General features: G+C 39.4%; 2 protein-coding genes across 10 annotated transcripts in view; one reads left to right on the top strand and one right to left on the bottom strand.

The window, feature by feature from the left end:
- LOC136435467 (bis(5'-adenosyl)-triphosphatase-like) overlaps positions 1-22,897 on the top strand; it is a 63,123-nt gene that overhangs the window by 15,278 nt on the left and 24,948 nt on the right. For 5 of the 8 annotated variants that reach the window (XM_066429012.1, XM_066429008.1, XM_066429007.1 and 2 more), the window contains exon 7: positions 4,560-4,907. The exons of 2 other annotated variants lie outside the window; for them this stretch is intronic. In XM_066429012.1, the coding sequence (XP_066285109.1) occupies positions 4,560-4,673 (114 nt within the window). In that variant the 3' untranslated portion in view covers positions 4,674-4,907. Of the gene's footprint in view, positions 1-2,194; positions 3,156-4,559; positions 4,908-22,897 lie in introns of those variants that run through there. One more of the 8 variants, XM_066429013.1, reaches the window with a different exon arrangement.
- LOC136435466 (potassium voltage-gated channel protein Shal-like) overlaps positions 6,817-22,897 on the bottom strand; it is a 51,640-nt gene continuing 35,559 nt past the window's right edge. For both annotated transcript variants that reach the window (XM_066429005.1, XM_066429006.1), the window contains 3 exons: positions 14,012-14,104; positions 12,239-12,331; positions 6,817-10,453 (listed from right to left, as the gene is read on the bottom strand). In XM_066429005.1, the coding sequence (XP_066285102.1) occupies positions 10,046-10,453; positions 12,239-12,331; positions 14,012-14,104 (594 nt within the window). In that variant the 3' untranslated portion in view covers positions 6,817-10,045. The remainder of the gene's footprint in view (positions 10,454-12,238; positions 12,332-14,011; positions 14,105-22,897) is intronic.

Here is a 22,897-nt window from a genome sequence, read left to right as displayed (position 1 = left end):
GTAAATATACTATTTTGTGCAGAATATTCTTGAAATGTAAGTGTATCAGAAAAAGCAGTGTGTTGTACCTTTTGTTGTACATGTAATTTACTTGATGTATTGCTTGTTTGAAATTTTGAAGTTAGCTACAGAATTACAGATTGAAGTTCTTAGGAGAGGCAGTAGCGTTAATCTTTGTAATTATGTTTTGCTGACATTCAACTTTATTTCATGTGTTGCACCCAGAATTCTTTCTGTGCACCTAATTTTGGGGGTTGGGTGCACCAGTGCACCTATTTCGAAAAAATTGACTTTCGAGCCCTGATTGGGATAGACCATGTATGAATAGAATGCGGTACCTAGGTAAGCAGAAATCATTGTCAGCTCACACCAATGCAGTTACACACTTCTCAGACAAAGTAACCAACCAAATTTAAGATATCCTAGAAGGGAGTCGGGGATAAGTTTTGATTGATGCTAAGAGTGAGTATGATCGATACCTCCGGTTTTGTTCTCACTGAGAGGTTTGCACAAGGTTGAAGGGTAGTTTGCTGTCAATGTACTGATGAACCATGGTAAAAGGAGTGGATAGGGACAGTTTTCATGCCTGTGGTGAGAAACTGTCAGAACTATTGCAGTGCCAGAGGATGATCAAGGAATGCAGGGAGTTTGACTATACAGCTGTGAAAACCCACCCCAGAAGGAAGACATCTGTAACTGTCACCACCTGATTTTGTAACTGCTCCAGAAATCATAGATTGATGAATCGCGGTAGGTTTAAATAAGCCAATTCACGGTTTGAACTGTGCATGCCTGAGTTCAAAGGTGAAGGCCTCTAACTTGCTAAACATGCTAATATTGTCCAGGCATGTTTTGTTTACGCCTTGTGGGCCTTCATGTTTAACATGTTGCCCACGATAATGCCTTAGGCCATGTTGATTTGATTATATGGATGACATCCTCTGGGAACCCCAAAACTGATGCAAGCGTGCAAATAAATAAAAAGTTTTTAAAAAAAGGTTGCCTTCATTATGAAATCTACATGGTCAGGAAGGTTGAACAAATGACTCACAGAGAATAGTATACCAACTGATGGATTCTTCATTTTTGGTCTTTCACATCCAGGCCTCTTCTTTGACATTAGTATCTGTTTTCCGAAATATCTTGCAATTTACGGCATGTATTGGCTTATTTTGAAGCTGCTTTGCACGATTTACAGTATGGTAAAAAACTTTTTTTTTCTTTGGAAATGGACGAAAAATTTCATCCATATAATCAAATCAAAATGGCCTTACACTGTGCATGTGCAGTTCATACTGTGAAGCATATTATTCTTTGGAGCTGTGTGTGGAGTAGGGAAATATTCTGATGCAATTTCCTTATACAACTTTTCTGATGACATATGATCAACTAGTTTTGAGTAGTCTTAAAGATCACTTCGGCCCCACCAAGTTGATTTATAGTTTCATAGCCCTTGTCAGAAATAAGGTGGAGCAGGGAGGCCAGTTCTTTATCTGTACAGCACTGGTTAAATGTATCTGGCCTTTTGGTCATGGCTTCCTTACTTTGCTTTCTTGTCAGATGTCTATTGCTCTGAAGATGCTTGTACTGTAACTGCATTTAAGTACGGATGGTTTTTATTTCGCGCTGAGGCGAAAATGGCGTGTTTGCAGTGGTTTCAAGTTTGCGGCAGCGCTATAGTCACATACACATACTGCTACAGTATTTGACAAAAATGTTTGCGGTGGTTTTAAGTTCGCAGTGAAACAGTCGCCGCAAAAACGCGAACATAAAACTACTGCGAACATTTCTGCATTTACAGTACTGTAATTGCACAGGCTGCTGGGAAAGTATGGGGGATCCACAATTTCAATAGAAAACTCTACCAAAAATTGAATTTTTTTTCTGAAATCCTAGGGCTTTTACTGAGTGTATCATTTGCTACGACCTAGGAACGTAATGTGCCATATCTGCAAAATGTTTCCATCAGTTCAATCTTTTTCTGCATCATCATTATTAAAGATGTCTAAAAATAGCCTTGCAGATAAATGTATGCATGGGTGAGTTTGGCTGCTGCAATCACAGCCTTTTCTCCATCTGAACGAGATTCCTTGATGTTTTATATTTGAAGAGCTGTGGACTGCAGATTAACATGAGGGCCACCTGAATATGTGCAGAGGTCAGAGCAGGTATATTCTGCATTCCCCTACTGCAGGTTTCTCCAGGATTGAACTCCTGCCAGAAAGATGGTGACTTATGGGGAAATCAATGTGCTTGAACACCTCATTTACCAGCAAGCCACACCCATCAAAGCGAGGAGGCCTCCACAGCCGGCCATTTCCCATGATTACTGCCCCCACTTCCCATGGCACCCGGCCAGCCCCGGCTTCAGCAATCTTCACAACAAATGAGAGAAGTTTGTGCAGATTTAATCTGCTCGCCGCTCCCGACCCTGGTCATCTTCTCGGGATTAGCCGCGGATCGGAGTGAGGACATTTCCCTCACAAGTCAAGCTGGGCGACACTTTGGGATGACATTTACAGGAGAGGGGCGCACGTCGATCGGAAATTTCCATGGAACTAATGTGCTGTGCAATGTAGACAGCCATATTGAGTCGCCTCCTGGTCCCCGTCAGTTCGGTGTGTTACGTCAAATAGCTGAATAAATCACGTTTCCCCCAATAATGAAAAAGAAAGGCGGCGGTGGGTAATTGTGCAATGAATGCCCAAGCTTGTATTATGTAATTATGCACAGCTAAATAAGCTGATGCGCCCTACATTTGGGGAATAATGAAATAGGTCAATATTTTATTACAGGAGGAAACTGGCCCCGCACAGCAGCCCTCCAGGTGATATAGGGGGCCTTTAGCATCTAATGCCTTCCTTCAAGGCTTGGATTCTAATATACAGCCAAATTCCTGATGTCTCGCGATGCCCTGAGGGAACTTAAGACGATATTTGCGTCTTGTTGCACAAATATATCATATTAGGAAGGGGAAATTGGCCATGTGTAATTTATTTGTGATACATTTGTACTAGTATGTTCTTTCCTGCCCCTTCAATTTGATATTTTCTTCAATTTCCTGAAATGACTTGTACATAACATTACCTGTCCTCCCTTAGCTGAGACAGGACACCTCTTATCTGTAACACGATTGACCTCAGCTGTTTCCCCCACAAATAAAAGAGTGCCAGCTAGATACAATACTACTGTATATATATAGGCACTTATGTGATTATATTATATAATTTTGATATTATATTATATAATACACAAAAACGTCCTGTGTAACTAATGCAAATCGGATTTCTCTGGCATTGCCAGGAAAAGGTAGACTTTTAGTTGGGAGGGCCATTTTGGATTTTAAGAATTGTTTTGCAGGTCCCAGCGAAATTACAAACAGTGATGCTATATGGGAGGGATCCAATATGGGATCCCATGTGATGTAGATCGTGAAATTCTGGCAGAATCCAGGATTTTCAGTGTGTGTGTGTGTGTTTTCTGTGTGGATCCTATGATCATGGATGCCATGTGAATATGGAATTCCCACCTGCAGGAAATTTGATGGTTGCCTACACATGGGATACCATTTGAGATTTAAGATTTACAATGCACATTGGGATCCTACTGGGGATTTATCATTCAGGATCCCACTGTCTGCTGTATGTTGCTTGTTTTTTCTCAGCTATGATTCGTACAAATGTACAAAGTGAATGGTGAATCACTTTTACCAAATGTGTTGATTATGGAAATGATGGGGTGATGATATGAAGCAGAATATGTGGAGACTATCAAGACTTAGATCCATGTCATCTAAGCATATTTAGATGTCTGGTATATGTAGCCACATGTCTGTATTGATACCTACTATTATAATAGTATATGTCAATGTACGAAACAGGTACATAAGCAGCTGTTGCTGTGCACATGAATTACACTGCAGTCCTCAGTATCACGTGATAAAAATATACTCTGCTTTGATTTTTGATAGCCCATGCAGAATGTTTAGAGTCCAAATGGAAGTCTTTGATAAAAGCAACTCTTGTTGTGCTGTATTGGACAAAAGTGTTGATCCTAATAATAGATGTTCATTGCTGTAGCAGTGTAATCAAAATTGATTTTGCATAATTTCAATGATCATGTGCAACTGTGCATGTATCATCACTGTAACTTAAATGTTTTGTATTTTGACCTTTGTCGTCTTGTGGCACACAAGAAAGAAACAACTGATTTGCCAACAAATCCTGGACATTGAAAAGTCTTACTAGCTGTGATCTTAAAGATGGTGTGGATTGATCCCGGAAGAAAAGTGGTTAGTCGCGACAAAGTTGAGCGAGATGCTGGGCCGATATCCTCCCCATATAGTACCTCTGAAATCTTTCCGACACTTTAAAGCGACCCTGATGGATGGACCAGTAGCTCTGCCCTGTGCCTAAAGGATGCTACAAAGAAGACGGATAACAATCTTGGACAGGATATTTGACAACATCTGACAGTGCTCTCAGTCGCTCGAGCAATCCCGAGCATGCAGATCTGAAAGGGCGGCAAACTGTCTGACAGCTCCACTTATTTTCCCACAGTTTTCCACCCTTCCTGTGCAGCCTCTGTGGCACAAGCTCCCCTCTGGGTATGCATTAGTGGATAGTCGTGAGTCTCTTCATCCCAGGGAAAGGAGCTTTCTGATCTCCTGCTGAGTTTCCAGCATGCTGCTGTCTCAGATGTGCCGCGTGTGGATTTATGTATCCAGTGATGAGGTGCCTACTGGTGTGTTCAAGCGCCGTATTAGAATTACATTCCTCTAGAGAAATTCTTCAAACTTTGAGCCACACACTTGTTGTGACTGCTTTATTCTCTCTCTGCGTTTATGCTGGCTTTTAAACGCTTTTCAGGGTAGTTGTCATTGTTTCATAGTACTAACATTTAGTTGAGCAATTTTGCTAGAAGTGCCCATTGTAACTCATTCGCTTCATATTCGTCATATTTTACTTAAACGACACTGAATGTGTTGAATAATGAAGTCTGCTTAATGTTATATGTTACTAAGTATCTCTACTGAAAGCAGAAGATTTTTAGTCAGATTTTTCTAGTAATAGGTAAAGGAATCAGTTAGTCGTTAGTATCTAGCTGAATATCATACTAACCAAACATTTAAATGGGAACTAATGCTACAGCTATAAGCAGAAATGTTGTGCAAAATGTGTGTATGAGTTGGTATTTGCAGGTATTGGTGCATAAGTTGAATATTTACATGTCTAATTTTGTTTTGTCTATTGTAACATGACATAACAGTCATAAGGTATGTTGCATTGTTTTAAGATGTTACAATCCTGTCATGAAATTTACTCCATGCAATAGATATACAGTACATGTATTTCAGCTTTCCCTTACTCAAGTGTTTCAGCCACACTCCCCATGCAGACATGGCTTTTGTAAAGAGGGCCTGTGAAGTCATGTGATCATCAGAGGTGGCCAGACCAATAAATAAATGAATAAGAGGTGGCTTTCACATTGCAACACAATACCAGTCTTCATTTGCAAAACATCCAAAAGGAGGATTTGGATATGTGTAAGTGTATTATTTTGTTATGTGACGATGTGATTGTTTTATTGCTTTATCATTTCACATCTGAATTGGCCTATGAAACCAGCTGAATTAATGGCAATGGGTTGTTTTGTTTAATGAAGGTAAATTGGCTTACTAAATTGGCATTTTGACTTTCCATTATTTTGTCATTAACAAATTAAGAATGAACTGTAATTATACCGAAAACTGATAGCTGTGTATGACTATGAAAGAATTCTAAGCATGATTTTTTTAATCCTGTGACTGCCGTCATTAAATTCAATTGCCCTTAATATTGTATTTTCTATGAGAAAATACAGCACTTTGGTGCATACAACTGCAATCCACTAATTGAAGTTATTAGAAAATAATTGTTTTTTTGATTAGGCAAAAATAATTATTTTCTAATAACTACCAACAATTAGTAGACATCTAGATGTGCAAACGTACATTTGTAGCTAGCATCATTATGCACATTGAAAACATAATTTTATTGCAGTTGTATGTACCAAAGTGCTGTATTTTCTCAGAAAAAATAATATTAGGGACAATTAGATTTGATGACGCCAAAAAATCATAATTTAGAATTCTTTTATACTACCATCTATATCAGTACCCGGTACAACTACAATTCTTTCTTAATCTATTAATGAGAAAGCATTGGAAAGTCAAGATGCCAATTTAGCCAGGCCTATAGGGAGAATACCAAAGCATACACAAGTCGTGTCAAGTCTATGATGTTGATTGATTGCACTGTGATGAAATTTTGCTGGCTATGACTTGAGCTATGACAGCCACCTTTCATGACCGTATTTACTAGATGGGTCCTCAGAGAATGGTAGCCATGTCTTGGAACCAAACGGTTCAATATATCTTGTAGCTTGTGGATCTCTACTCAGATGTGGACATGACAGCCAATGACATGGCATGTTGCAATTGTCTATTGAATATGCCCATGACTAATGACAATATTTCATACATCTGATAATGACATTGCCATAATATTATACATGTACAATGTACATACTATTCCTTATGATAATGCCACAGTTTGAAGTTTACATGCAGGGTGTGGTGCACTAAGGGTGATATATCAAAGTTGGAGGCCAGAGACCATTCTTTATGTATTGCAAGGGGCCTTCAACTTTGACCTGCTACCCACAATGCATCACAATGAGCATCAGCACTTCAAACCTGGAAGTAGCTTATTATCTAGTAATGTATGAAGCAACAAGAGAATACAACATAGAGACGACAGAAAAAAAAACAAGTGGTTGCATATAAATAAGTTTATTTACCACATAGGCGTTGGGAGCACACCCAAAATAAATTACAGCTCTCAGACTGGACCAACAGAGCTACGAGAACTCATTCTGGTGACTACAATTGCCCACACTGTACACACAATATTGTAAGCCAGTGATGTTGTTGGGGTGTCGGGAAGGGGGAGGGGGGTAAATGTGGTATTTACACAGACTGCATTGTCCAAAATGGTACTTCATCCATCACATATGTACAAAAATCTGGTAAGGCTTCCAACACTGCTTCTTTGTTTCGCATGCCAATTCAGCTTGGCTTGTTTAACTACAATATACTGCATGCAACAGTTGGTCATGCTGGTACCTTAACCACAAGAAGTAACATATGTCTGTGCTATACAATGTCATCATGGAAAAGCTTTCGTCCATTTCCCTTACACTCTTTTAAAATTAGGCAAAATATATTAGAATCTGGCATACCAGAAGGACAATTTCAATGCCCCTAACATTAACAAAAAATGGAAGTACACACATCAGTCACAAAAATAAAGATCTTTCAAGCTAATATAGCCTGTACAAATTATATTTCTCTTGTTTAAGCAACAAAACAGTGTAACATGTACATATTCTTCTTAATACCAACAAATAAAATAAATACTCTTCCTTTCCAAAAAGTTAGACACAAATATGCAACATTTTTTTGCTACAAAGCTTTAGTCTCTGTGACAAGAAATGATAAAGATTTGTAGATACTTGCTTTGAGAGCACTATTATTATTATTCTATAGGTTCCTCAGATATTCATACATTCAAGGTGACAACATGTAAAGGAGTTGGGCATATTAAGAAAGATTTCACCGGCAGTCTTTATTTGACTAGTTAAGTATGATTTTGTACTCTACAATGTCTTGGTAACTAACACTTTTTATGGCTGTTTTTTTTGTGGTCAGGATATGGGAATAGGGTTTAGAAATGTATTTCATCAGAGGCCCTATTGTTTAGAACCTTTGCGATGGATGTCAAATCTAAAGCAGATTTTTTTTAGCCGTTTTATACAAAAGTCTGCCATAGTGCTGATTTGTAAAAGTGGGCAATTTCTTTCCTTCTATTTCTCCTACAGGAAAATACAACAGGGGTCAAGCAAAAAAACATCACTTAAATGCCCTTGAGTACTAGGATTAGCTCAGAGAAACAAAACAGCGACAGCATTTTAAGAGTTTGTCATGGTTCTATTATTGATATCAAATTACAGCAAAGAATTCGCTTGTGTCGTATTTTGAATCCACAGTCACCATAGAATTGCTTCAGATAGGTTCACAGAACACAAGGGTATTTTGGTGCTTCATTTATAAATGTCTTTTGAAATATCTGACACTTTTATTTTTTATTACATTGTTTTACTCTCAAATCAGCTTAATATGTATAATTTGAAGCTAATATTCGCACCATGCGTCTTTATCATTTCTAATCACAAAGGACAATTTTAATAAAGTCATCCATAGTAAGAACATCTTTTTTCCTTCTCCATTCCTAAATATCTTTTTTTTTCTGGATTAGTCTAAGTATATAAAATTGCTACTTAACATTTAAACTTGGCAAGGGAAAGGAAACGGCAGCTGACACATAAAATTTGGCAAGTTGGGCTTCTCGGATTGTCTAGATTATTTAACTACCTTTTTGCCATCTTAGTACTGTAGGAATATTTATATACATAGACAAAACAAAGAAAGGACTATCTATCTAGTAGGTAATGAGGGATAGGGAATCATGCCCTCTTAAATACTCACTGTTTGATCTACATATGTTGCCCTCCTTGCTTTTCCCTTTTAACATCGTACTATAATGCTATCAGAAAATTTACGGCGAAGTGCTTTACAAGTTTAAGTCTAGGTGAAAAGTGTTTAACATGTAACTTTATTCATAATCACGATAGTAGCACATCTTTAGAAGCCTATAATTCAATTTTTCTCTCTTGTGCTTTGTCATATTTTACATAGCCAGGACTCTGGCAGGAACGTTGCAATACTCCCTGTGAAATGATATACAAAAGGATGCCCACCGATGGCAACAAAAATCTCTGAAGAGTGGACGTACCACAAATTGTACACCAAGATGCTTGGTTACCAATGATTTTTTTATCAAGTTTATACATATGATGGAATTGATATATATATATTTTGTTCATGATGTAGTTCTGTCATGATTCAAGGAGCAAGAAAGAGTATTTGGCTTTCTCTTAATGGGTAATGCTATCTATAAGTCAGAATATGTCTATCGTAGGTTGCACGAACAGCTCTTACCATAGGTCATTCATTAGATACAATATACTTGCTCGTACACAATGATGTCTGGACTCTACACTGCATAACTACACTTGGTCAGACATGAACACTCAAAGGTGTGCTCCACCTGGCTGACAACTGTTTTGTTTATTGCGATGTAGTAGCTTTGCTTTTTTTTTCCCAAACCTTCACCATCTCGAAGGCACAGTGCTCAAGACCCTGGGGCCAACCCTATCCCATCCCGTCCAGCAGACAAATAACAACAACTACAGTTCTCCAGCGGAACAGGTCAGAAAAACCCAACCGGCCCCCTACAGCTACTGTGACAGATGTATATGGCGTTTTTTTTAGGTCTCTCATGTAAAAATCTTGTGCAGCATATTTTTACCTGTGTCGGCTTACCACAGTGGGAATTGTGCCTGTGCCTTAGAAGCTTTGAACGAAGAAACTTTAGTCCGGCAAGCTAGGGTGATAACTGAAGTGTACAAGTCAGAGTTGTTGTAACTGTCGGATACTGTGGCTAATATAAGTGACTTCTTTCCTTTGTCTCATTCCAGCATTGACTGCATTCCCTCAGTCAACCATCGTCTTCTTTTCCGTTACATGGTAACTTATATAATGGAAACATCTGTCCCCACAACACACACGTGAGGCTCTACAAGCAACATGGTCACAAAATTTGGCTAGAAAGACCATGGCCAGATTGCTTTACCACTACCAATTGAGATTCTCTCTACATTCTCTGGAGTTGTTATTTTCTTCTGAGCACCCTGTGTGTCTTGCAGTACAAATCAAGAGTTCAGGGCTGATAGAAAATTCCTTTCTCTATGGCAGAATTCTCTTCCTGGAGTGACTAGTAGTCCCCTACTTTCTAGCAGTAAAATGCAGTGCACATGCTGTTTGCATTCATGGCTTTTATACTCCCTGCATCCTCAGTGAAGTGACGTATGAACAGAATCCTCCCTACAATGTTGATATGCGGACTATGTTGGAGTTACCGGGAGAGGTCGTTGTGCTGACAGTCATCATGGACTCTTCCGTGTCGGAGGTCGTCCCCGGCGTCGGCGTGGTGATGATAGCGGAGGTCGTGACTGTGGTATTGGTGGAGTTGATCTTGGGCGGCTCACTCGCATTCAGATGAGTCTTTGAGGAGGTTTTGTTGGGAACTGCGATCTGTATATCGTTAAGCTCCTGGCCCGTGTCGGACACACTCCGGGCAAACTGGTACTTCCCCCTCCTCCGAGAACAGCAACTTGATTCGACGGGGTTTCCCTGGGACGACTGGGAAGGGCTTGGTGTTGGTGGCGAACTCTGTGCCTTTGGAGCAGCTAATCCGTTATACGTGTATTCCATCTCCACAAATTCTCTGTCCTGTGAACGAATAGGTGAAGAGATTTAGCATTACATAATCATTAGGCTTATGCCTCCTGCCATCCATATCATGATTTCATATTTTGTCTCAAACCTCTGTGAAAAAATAGTATCGATTCATACATTCAAACACCAAGGCAAATCACCAGTTGACATTAATGGGGACAACCCAATGTTCCAACACCCCTATGTTCTGATACCCCTATGTTGGGGTTAGGGTAAGGGAAATGTAGGGGTGTCCGAACATAAGGGTGTAACCGACAGTCACATGTCACATTACTTTGACAAGGTTTTCATACCAAAAGACTGGATGCTGCTGCAACTTTGTATGCTGCAGTGCTATTTCATCATCAATATTCCTATGTGTCGCTGCAACATTGTCAAGTCACAATGCCACTGCCAGAGTAAGGTGACCTTGCCCATGCTGTTGCCATTACTGAATGCTAAGCCCTCGTCACCATCAATCAATTAGGAGCCATCATTTTATCCTAGGCAATGTAACGTTAATACCTCAAAAATTGCAAAACTTCTGTAAATGGGAGTTCAGGAAGTTAGAGTTTTTTTACATCAAGGCAGGTGGAACACTTGGTAGTATTTTGGTAAGGCTTTTTAAGATCGCATTCGTTGTACGGCCGTCGTATGATTGGAGACTGAGGGCGTTCTGGGATAGCAGTAAATGTGTCGTAAAAGATTCAGACGTCTCAATAAGAACGAGTTGTGGAAAATGCTGTCTTAAACCCTTGTCAGCATTTGGTTCTGTCACAGCCTGCGTAAAAATTCCATGACATTAAATGTACAACGACCTACGACGAATGTGACCGCACCGTTAGCAGTTCACTCAGGGTCACTGAATTTACAACACCTTCATAACAGGAGTAATCCATTGATATACAACATACAAAATTGCATATCCATAAAAATTTGCAACACTGATCATGCATTTCCACTCTATAACATGTGCCCTATTGCACATCATAGATGTGGATGGGTAAATTGCTTAGGTACAGTGCAGAAACAAACAAACAAACAAACATGATGCATAAGCTTGCAGGGTGGGCAGTTGTTTATGTCACACAAAACAGTGCGTGCGTTATCAAATGTGCAAAATAAAACAACATATTTTTACCAACTTTTATGTATCTGGCATGACGGTCTGGTCCCTGTATTTATGTAGAAATATAAAATTGTGCTTTTTTGTGGGCAGACAAATACATGTAGGCTAGCTACTGAGTGAAATAACACAAATGAACTGGAATGAAAACATATAAAGAAAAAGCCTAAAGGATAATACAAAATTATATTTTATCAATACCAAGGCATTCACCTACATGAGATGCATGTATGATACCTGCCCAATTTTATGTTAAGAAGTGTCTTTCGCATAAATCGCTGAACACACCAGCTTTGTACTGTAACTGCAAGCTACTTAAGGTACATTATATGATCCCCTCACACTGGGAATGACCCTCGCTCTTTTCGTGTGGTGGGATCTTTAACGTGCTGGTGGTGTGGCTCTCCTCAAACATAGGACCTCCGGATTGACATTCCATCCGAAAGGACGTCCCTAGCAGGAGCTAGATACTCGTTTACACTTGAGTCAAGTGAGGAAATACATGTACATTGTAGATGTAAATTGGCTTTCCCAAGGTTACAACTTTGGGGCCTACTTTGGATTCGAACCCAGAACAGTTAAATTCTAAGTCAACAATCCTGACCGCATTACCACCTTTGAAACAAATGTAAGACAACTTGTGATTGTTGCAGGAAGTGACCAAGACATCTTACCGTGGTGTTCTCCAGACATCGTAGTAGATGGTGATGTTGGCTCTCAAAACGACTATCTTTCGGATCCTCCTCAATGTCTATCCCTTGTTTTATCTGAAAATATAATTCCAGGAGAATATATAAGAACACTAGTATGAAAAGCTACACACTCGTGTTACTTTTATTCATATTCAGAACGGGCCCTGATTATGACACATAACACTAAAGAAAAAAATGAATTTCAATTTTCATGCCAAATTGTTTATGATAGATTGAGGTTTGCTTCTTCTGGCTCTGTCACATTCATTTAGACAGTCACAAAGCCGTAAGAGTAAAAGTAAGTTTCTGCTTGCATGCTGATGTACAGATCCGGTTGCAAGCTGCACACATAACAGTACAATTATTAATGTAGATCCGGAGCTGGGTTCTGAGAATCGGTTAATATATGTAGTTGATGGCTTAACACAGCAAAAGAAGGAAGTGCTGGTCAATTTTTCATTGATATGTCATTACATGACTGACATAAGTTATTGTCTTGAGGGATTTCTCCAGTTCCATGTCCACTTAAGGCAGTACAGGAATAGCTTTTAATGTATCTATTACTGACATGCATCCACTGTGTTTTAATGACTGTGATTTTAAAACATGGACAGCATTTCCTATTTGTCTGTTCCTTCAGTCCTTTCTGTTGTCTCATGCTTAACCGTTATGTATTTTTGTGGTAAAAGACTGGCTTAGCAGGAAGAGCGATGGACAGCATCAGTGAAAGATAAACGTCATCCTCTTTTATCTCGAAAACGCATTCACGCAAAGTTGGTATCAACGTCATGGGGTCGCCGTCACGTGTACACCAACCCTGCGCCATAAAAGCTCTGACCTCATTGGGCGGCTTAGCCTCTGATAATACAGCCTGGTCAGGTGACACGGTTTTACGTACAGAGATGTCATTCTCCCAGCCACACTCTGACACAATAAGGCCAAGATTTCGTCATCTCTATATCCCAGTAGACTATAACGCCACCAGCGGGCAGGCTTTGCCGGGAGAGCGGGACTTTGTGTAGGTCGTGATGAATGCGCGACGTAATCAGGTCAGCAGATTTGATAAAGGTGCAGATGTAGACCTCGAACATTGAACAGATGGGACTCTTTTATCCGAGGACACCTGAAACATGTAATTGTCATTGTGCTACAAGTTCCCGGGCCCCAGGGGTAGGACCGGCGGAGCATAAATTTGAAACATGATATGAAAGCTATAAATTTTTGTGGAGCGGAAGCTGCATCGTTGATTAGGACGGAGGTTCCGGATAACATATGGGATTACTGCAAGGCTGTCACTGTGTCCACAGGTAGTGGGCAAAAGGGAGGAAGAATTATGAGAATATACCCATCATATGATATCATATAAAATGTTACAACATCTTTTTTCAACTTCTACGGTCAAGCAGATAATGTACATGTTTGAGCAAGTATATATAACGATAAAATGGCCGCTAAAACAATTTTGGAAAGACAATTTACATGACTTGGAAGTACCGTCTTTGTAATTCAGAATTTTAGTGTGAAAGAAAATGACACATTTATTCGCTGCACGAAATTCAATCTTAAAGCATACCTTAAAGCAAACATAAAGGTTAAGTTTTTTGATCATGGTTGCGTTTTTCATATAGGGATGAAAAAAACGCAATCTTTACTCATGTTTTAAGGTATGATTAAAGATTGGATTCCATGCAGTGATTGTGCTCTTTGAAGGTAATGTGCGTGTGATGATTAGACTGTTCACGTGGAGGTTCTTACCTTGTCTTCCCTGTCTTGTTCCTTTTTCTTCTTGTTGATGAAGTGTGCACCACTTGCATTCTTCGCTATTCGGATCCTAGCTAGTCTGGCTTGCTGCAGAGAAAACAGAAATATCAGAAGAGTTAAGATAGCAACGCCTTGTCTTGTTCTTCATCATAAACTCATTGTATACAATTATCCAAGCTGTGCAAAAGCATTGAAATCATACATACTACATGTAGATTCATCTGTGTAAACATTTGCGAAGAATGGTGTACATGAGCAATTTAGCAGAGCGTATCGTATAAGGTCGTGTTTGCGTATATAAGGATGATATCCAGTCTATAGTTTCCAAAAAGTTGTGTCAGAAAAGATATCGTATTCGATGGTCAAAACTTGTGATGCAACATTGACCAAACATCCAACAGATACCATGACGAATTCTATTGAAACTGCAAGACAACAACTCCTCACCATGCCTGATGACACATTCATTTCAACTGAGATGTTAAACTGAACAAAAGTTAAACAGTGTCTTGTTGTTGCTAGAAGTTGACTTTGCCACTGATTCTGATTGATACAGGCAGTTCACTGGCCAGGCTGATCACATGGAGCTCGCACTTGCATGCGCATTACGTTCTGCTGACATGCTGTGTATATGTCAAATCACAACAACACCGTGTAAGGAAACCGCATAAGGTGAGAATGGCTCTTTTCTGTTTTGAACTTTTTCTAGGTAATTTACATGTGATGTTTATATGACAAGAAAACATGACGTAAATATCACTGCAGTCGACAACTTTTCCCTCCCTATAATCCATGTAACACTTGATTTATGGCTGTTTGGGGCAATGCCTTCATGTAGTGCCATAAAGTATATTGTCATGAAGAAGAATCAAGGGCGTTGGGGATTCGGATCCCTCCGCAGAGATTTACGTCGCTGTAGGTTTCTTTGTTTGCGCCAACTTCTTTGGAAACGTGCTTCTCGGAAATAGAATAGGTCAGAGAGAAGGAATGAAGTACCGGTAAGCAATTTATCTTGTGGATTCCTGTTAATTTCACAACTTTACAAGCTGTTGAGGGCACACATTTTGACAAGTTTGACATCCCCTGATGCATTTTGCTGTCTGAAGCATCCTGGAAAGGGACCAAAATCAGTGACAAATTGTTAACTTGCTGTCTGGCTGGCAATTATTCAATCTGTCATCAGCTTCATAAAGATTTTCTGTAAGGTTGAAATAGTCTGACAGGAAATTTTCTCTAATAGATGTCATATTCCCTCCTGAAGGTTTTGTGCAAAGCAAATATGTCCAAATGACATTGTCAGTCATTGTGATATGATTAGTTTTGAAACCCTGCATTTCATAAAAGCTTTATTTTAACACAACAAACTTTTGTATGGTTATAACTTGCAAAATACAAATACAAAATAAATCTTTACTTACTAAAGAATTAATAAAAGCTAACGTAAGTGCATGAAAATATTGTTATTATCAAGTGGGGCTAATTGCGGTTTCAGTATCTTTTCATATGAAAATTCACAAATATTTTTCCTTCTTATCTATTGTGACACACAGTTTAGAAATCCCACAATTTCATTTAATATTTTATGTGCCACCAATACAATGCTGGCACCTTTGAAGTTAAAAACAATTGTAGAAGGCTCTGCAGTATGACATTATACAGGTTCTAAAGGTGAATTGGCATTTTGTGAAAAGGTCAAAGGTGGGGTTAATGAAAGGTCACTCGTCTGCATCCTCTCTTGCAGGATCAGTGCATTAATGTTTTAGTAAGGAGGATTAATGAATATGAGACAAGAGCTTTGCTTCTGCATTCATGTCTTGATCTGGATTTTTTCAAACTCTTCTTTTTCAAAGGTTGTTTGTGATTAAACTACTCAGTTGGTAATCTCTGAGTTTTCTCCCAGTCTGATCCTCCAGAAAAAAGCCCTTTGTGGTCTAAAACATACAATAATTGAAATAGAAATTGTTGTGCGTTGTTTTACGAGTTAATCCTACATGCCACAAGCAGCTTGCATTTTTGAATAAGATCTTTGTAGCTCTGTCTATGAAAGATTGCCATGGCAAACCTCTGTGTTGACAGATGATGGTGCACTCTGTTCAGTAGGACACCGTAGCTCACGACATTGTCATGTAGCCCACATTTTAGGCTGGATTGATGTGCAAAATAAAGCTGTGCCTATATATTTGTACACTACGCCAGAATTATCATCACACTGCCTGATATGATATAATGTGAGCAATAAAATGATATCTGAAGGCTTCAAAATCTTTTTTCCACACTTTGTGAGGCTTATTCTAAATGAAAATTTAAGGAATGGTTTGGAATAGATTTTGACCCCCCTCCCCCTTTCATTTCATCATTGCCATCTCTTATCCCCACTCTTTCATGTGTAGAAATCTTCCCACCTGCCCCTCCCCCTTAACCTTTGAAATGGAATGGCCTGACTGTTAGGTGACTTTGATGCAGATTGACAGGTGTCATGAGCTTCTACCTTCAGACAGCTCAATCAACCCTGCAGAAGAACTCTTGAGTATTCATGATGTTTATATTATTCCTCCTTTGATTATTCAAAGACATCCATTGTTTTGTATCAGTGGGCCCTCTATGTCCCTCTTTTTACATCTCTACTTTTAGATGAACACATTTGCAACAATTAGTACAGATAGATTTGGAATGTTGAGCATCATGAAACTTGTCGAAAGGTGTTCTAATTGCAAACTTCAGTAGACTTAGCATGGAAAAAATCCTGTACTATTAAAGACCGGAAACATCCTAGCTTAGAGTCACATAAAGCCTTGTTTGTGATGCACTCAGGTTTGGAACCCCCCTTTTTTTTCAGACTCCATTTGTGTAGGTATTCCTTCCCAATGTGCTTCCGATAAAATCACTGTCTGGATCTCCAATCAGCGTCACTGCAAGACTCCTGAGCTGGCTCATAAATAATCACCTAGTGCTTTCAGGTCCATCTGGGTGATCCTAACCTAATTTTGACAGTTGCTGGCTAGCAGGAAACATTGATTTTGACCTCTGTCCATTTGTCCTGACCGAGCAAACTTGGTGCAGGAGTGCAATAAAGGGACTCGGATATTCCGACATGTAAAGCATTCTGGTGACATGCGTAGCCTGGTCAAGGCTGCTGGCAAGTTTTTGAAAATATCAGCCATGGAGATTTTGAACAGAGTTCAGACTTGTCATATTGTGAACATGAACACCAAAATCAGGATGTGCTGTATGTTATGGATTTACCAATAACATGGTAGAATTCATGGATTAGAACCTCCGCCAATGGCAATGGTTACCATTAAGAAAGACTTAACCAAGCACATTTATTACTTTTCACAAGGAAATGGTATGAAGTTTTTGGGGCAACCCTGCATCATCTCTGGCAACATTTGTTACTGCAGTGGAATTCCTGGTGTCTAACACGTGAAGAAAACCTCTAGAATCAATGTGCTTTACCGTATCAACCATCTAGGCTATTGTGTGCAGCAGAAATTCCCTCGTGTGAACAATCCTAACTAACCAGTCGGGTATCTCTCAGAAGGATCACATTCTTCGTTTGTACCCATGAGATGTTTTTCTGATAGCTCAGAAGGCTGGGGTATTTTTAGATGATTGGCTGACGGTAAATGGTTTGATCTTTAGTTGCTCTGCCATCATGTGAGAGGAAGCTGCTATGGCTGGCCTGGTGGACACGTGTTTCACTCAAACAGATCATCTACATTTAGAATGTTACTGTGGTATTTAAAGGTTATGTTACTCGTGTATTGCAAATAATGTTATTAACTTTGTAGTGTTCATAGTTAAGGATAAGGTACCCCAAATTCTTTTTTCTCTGTCAATCTATCACATTTTGCAGTTTCAGCCAATTGGATTTTTTTTATCAAAGCCATGGGCTGACATTTCTCAAAAGTATCAATATAATCCCATTGATTGAGAAATCTGTATCATCATGTCCCTCAAGCAGTCTCACAAGTGATCGACCATGTTCAATGGTGGTCAAGGAATCAACGATATGGATTGGAGCTCACATGGTTTAGCCAAAGCACGCGCATCCATACCTCATTTGCATGCAAATAGTACCTTGTAAAGCTGGGTGTTTCGGGAATCCCGAAGCATGTCTTAGACACAATGCTTTCATTCCTGCAACAAGTGATCGAATGTTGCAGAGTAAAAGAGCCAAGAAATTGAAAGAGAGTTTCGTTCCAGAACCCCAACTGAAAGCACGATTAATAACAGCCTGACCTTCAGCACCTCAGACAGAGGTCATCCTACTAAAGTTCAATGACTCCATGCTGCTATCACTTTTTGTTCCAAAGTCGTTGCTCAATCTGTTAGATGGCATCCATTTCCGGTAAGGGTGAACAGTTGTCAGTTATTTGTGATTATTTCTAGGTAGATGTATATTTATGACCTGAAAATATTGACGTTGGTTATTTAACCCTTGTTGTACTAAAGCAATTTTAGGTCTCCAATTTCCTGTCACTGATGTAATGTATTGCAGGTGATTTATACAATCTAGAACCTCAACATGCAAAAATTCTCTTCTAATTTCTGCAATACAGTATATGCATAATGAGGTTAATTGATTGTCTGAAAGCAATTGGACCAAATTAAGGAGTTTCATTGTGTTTTCTTAGAATCAAAAAATCATTTTTGCAGTCCATACTAATCATAATGATGATCAGATCTTACACTGATTGCACCATGCAATTCAATCATTTGTCTGCAAATTATGAGATTCTGTTGCACCAATTTCAAGAACAAAGAGTTTGGGGCTAATCGCGAATAAATTTGCAGGGCTTCGATATTTGATGTGTCACGTTGTGACGTGGTAAGTAAGCTCACGTGGTAAATTCGGTCTGGAATCCAACGGAAAACTTTGCTTTGATTCATGTTGTAGCTCCAGAAGAAGATAGCAGGCACTCCATCACTGTAGGTCCGGTAAGTTAGCTCAGGCTACAAATCTGTTATCACACATTTCCTGTGTCAAACTAATAAGGATCTGCAAGGATCCCTGTTGGATCATCCATTTCTGCCAAACGGTAGCCCCCAGCAGATGTATCACCGCAATTGTACTCTACAGCATTATGAATGCGCGGTTCTTCTTTCCTTTCAAACTCAACACAGCAAATCCTGTGAAAAACAAGATGGCTGACTTGCGATCAATAATCTTTTTATGTGGAACTACTTGAAGTGCATCGGAACACATGAAGAAGGATGGCTTGAAAAGTTGTGTATGCTAGGAATACGTTGTGATGAATTGATATGCTGTACTTGTTTATTTTTGGGTATACAAAGGGGCTGCAGGGAGAATACTTGCAAAAGTGAAATCGGCCTGTACTGTAATCTCCAAGCAGATATAGAAAGCCAGAATTGTCATGCTTCTTAACTTCCTAGATCTGCGGAGCAGTCAGCCTTTTGAAATGTTGGCTGCTCCATGGAAACAGAAGCAAGAAACGTTACGATTTTACGATCTGTTTGGAGATTACTGTTCTGACCAATGCGCACATGCATGCACTCTCTGTTATTTGGATAGACTTTGAATGTCTAATCATCAAATGGAGATAAAACGACTGGTAGATTTTGTTTTTTTCCCCAAATGTTAGCATGATAGGTCAATTTCAATCAACTTTGGTTTCAGTTTGAAAAGAAACAGGAAAGGAGATATCTTAAATGCACGAAACATTTGATTAGCCTAACGTGTTTAATGCTGTATGTCCTTTACCTTGCCCCCATCCTCATGAATTTGACAACATTTCACCAGAATTCATATCTATCATACACAGTGACAGCATATAGGTCAACCCTACCAGTATATGGCGACTTCAGGATTACATTCCCTCTGTAATAATGTATTCCTCCTACATTGGTATCTATTTTCTGTGTGTTGAATAGGAAACAGATTTAGTAGCAGTTGTGTTACAATGGAAGATTGATTGAAGTCACTGGCTTGTAAGTGGTGAAAAAACGGGGTGCCGCCTGCACTGAACGACGTTTCGGAATCTGGGTTAATTGTCAGCCTTATTTCTCAAAGAACATCCTGGGACACATCTGCTGCGAAAGTAGGTCAGCAAATCTTTTGATTAGAGTCAGGGACGACCCCTGGGTCTGTCCATCAGAACTCGGGATGGGGGGATTTGTAATTGGATGGGTTCGGACAACAGTTGGTTCATATTGGATAGTCTTGTATTACTGCATGGAATCATATCAAGAGCATGGCCGTTTGATTTGATTTTCTAGATTATGTGCAAGAAATACATATTTCTGTGCAAGCCTGCCTTTTCGTCATGCTTTGTTGCATTCGTATGGTGACTACATTTTTGATCTGTATGCATCCTCGAAGAGACAATAAGCTGCACAATTGAGCTAGTTATTTTACATCTATTATAATGTGTGATATTTGTCAACCATGTATCCTTATTTCCAGCATGTGGAATCTGGGAGAAAACTTTATCCAACAAGTTGAACTCAACTGGCTTTATATCACGGCATTCTTTTTGAGCCTCTGTCTTTATGATTTGGACACTGAACCTTGCGGTGTTCACAGCAAGTTGCCAGGTCATAACTTCCCTACCTATGCATGCAGTACACTTAGGTAAAACCACTGCTTCATGAGCTGTGGGATAAAATGGATGATAGAATACATAGGGATGGACTTTGGCCAATATGGCAGGCTCTTTGGTTAAGGGATTGTGCACAGTGTGCCTCTTTGTGTATGCAAGACTTATTATTTGTTCCTTGAAATCAGGTCCATATTGGTGTTTGGTTTGTAACAAAATTCAACAACAAAAGCCACAAAAAGGCCCCAAAACCACATTGTGCTTCATCTTTCTTAGACCTACCCACATACCAAATATCATCACAATCCATCCAGGGCTTCATAATTTTTTACTGTGGAAACAAACACACAGAAAACAAAACCTTCATTCACGATGGTAAAAACAACCTGTATCTTTTCATCCGTCAATGTAACTGTCATAAAGTTTGTCCTAGGACATTTACTGAAGTTTCACGCAAACATTAAACTTTGCGATTCAAAACCACTTCCACCGGTGCTGATCTGCGAGATGTTTCAGATGCTGCTGTCCATTGAAGTAGCATTACCATAAAAGTGATTTAATCAAAGCTCTTACAGTTGACAGGTATTGTCATGACGTAGGTCAGAAAACCTCAGCTGTCAGGAGGGCTCATGTTATCACATATCTTTGTTACCTAATCTCGACAAAACTGTGCTTTGCATGAAAAGAAGATCATGCAGTACAACGGATACTTTTGGATGAGTCCGCATTTGAGACACTAGATGGAATAGAAACCTGAAAATCAATGTTTTAATTGCTTGAAATGTGACAGAATGTTGACACATTGCAGCCATAAAAGTTGAGGATGAAAGGTTTTTAAAGTTTGTATTTCCCACTTGTTGTTTACCTCCTGTGATGTGATATTGTAAAGAACGCCTTCTGCATGTTACTGATATTTCTTGTGTGGGATTAGTTGTCTACTGTAGGCTCAAGTTCAATCAAGGCTTCAGTGCTACAGATAGGGAATACAACACGGTGTATTCCGTATCATCCAACTTACCAACTTACAATTGGTCAGAGCGCCTGATGGCTGAAATTTATTGTGTTGTATTTTCTATGTCATATCCACCCGAGAAAACACCCATTTCAGTGCAAAATGCACAAGATGAGCAAATATTGCAAGAACATCAATTTCAACGTCTGAATCCAGTATTCAAATTTCAAAAGCAGTATACACGAAATATGTTCAAATTATTCTATGGAAACCCATTTGATGCAATTAGAACACCCCTATCAAACATTGTCATGGCCCAGGTATGACAAGACATAAGAAACTTCAAGCTTTCTTGTGGAGGGATGTTTGTTGAATCCTCACAAGTTTAAGCTGCCCCCAGAGAACATCAAAGGCCCAAGCACCAAACACTGATGAAAGTCATAGTGTTATAACACCTATCCTGTGTCTACAGACATTTGTACTACATAGAAATAAAAGTTGAAAGTTTTACAAATGGAAGCTGCCAAGCCACTGCTGCTAATGGAAAATCAATACCTGAGGAAGACTCCCTGTTTCCACAATCATTTGATATGAGGCATGCTATTTCTGTACCTTCATTAATAATTCTGGCAATTGGCAGTCATGACTTATTAAAGAAGTCTTGATAAGAAATGTGGAGGAGATTCCATGTTGGATTCCTGGGCATAGATAGGGTGAGAACAGAGATAACTACCACACTGGGAACACTGTTTATTATTAGTTTGTTATTATCATTGTTATTGGGCCAACTATTCTCTCTTTGCAGCCAGGGGCTGAATTGCGAGGAGCTTACAATAGGCGGGGCTAAATCACAAGGGTCTAGTCTGAAGCGGCTGCCATTCGGTGCTAACTCAGGTGACCTGAATATGACAATAATTGTCCCAGGTGCAAGCAATACAGTCTGTAGGTCGGGATGGATCCCTACTCTTTTCAATAAGTGTGCTGGGTTCTTTAACGTACTCAAGGTGTGACTCTCCAGAAACCTAAATTTAGCGTCCTGTCAGAGGGATGTCCGTGGTACCCATTTTCACCTGAGTGAAGTTTTATGGATGGGTCAGTGTTCTGTCGGGGAATCTATTCATACATTCTGCAGAAAGGAAATGGCCGGCTTCTTGTGCTAATTCCGACCCATTAATCTCGGAGCTCTTCTTTGGGATTATGAGGCAGAGCATTGATGGAAAGGGAATTTCCCAAGCCTGGCTATTTCCTGGGATTGGCTTTCGGCACTGCACAGTGATTGAATCTACTTCCACTGAGATACAGTTCTTGTGTGCCAGCCTAGTTTTCAACCTTAGTAGTTTACTTATTTTGATGATTTGCAAGCAATAC

The sequence above is a fragment of the Branchiostoma lanceolatum genome, chromosome 5 (genome assembly GCF_035083965.1).
Source record: "Branchiostoma lanceolatum isolate klBraLanc5 chromosome 5, klBraLanc5.hap2, whole genome shotgun sequence".
Lineage (NCBI taxonomy): Eukaryota > Metazoa > Chordata > Leptocardii > Amphioxiformes > Branchiostomatidae > Branchiostoma > Branchiostoma lanceolatum.
The sequence above is the reverse complement of the archived record's forward strand: the minus strand, read 5'-3'. Positions and strand labels throughout refer to the sequence as shown.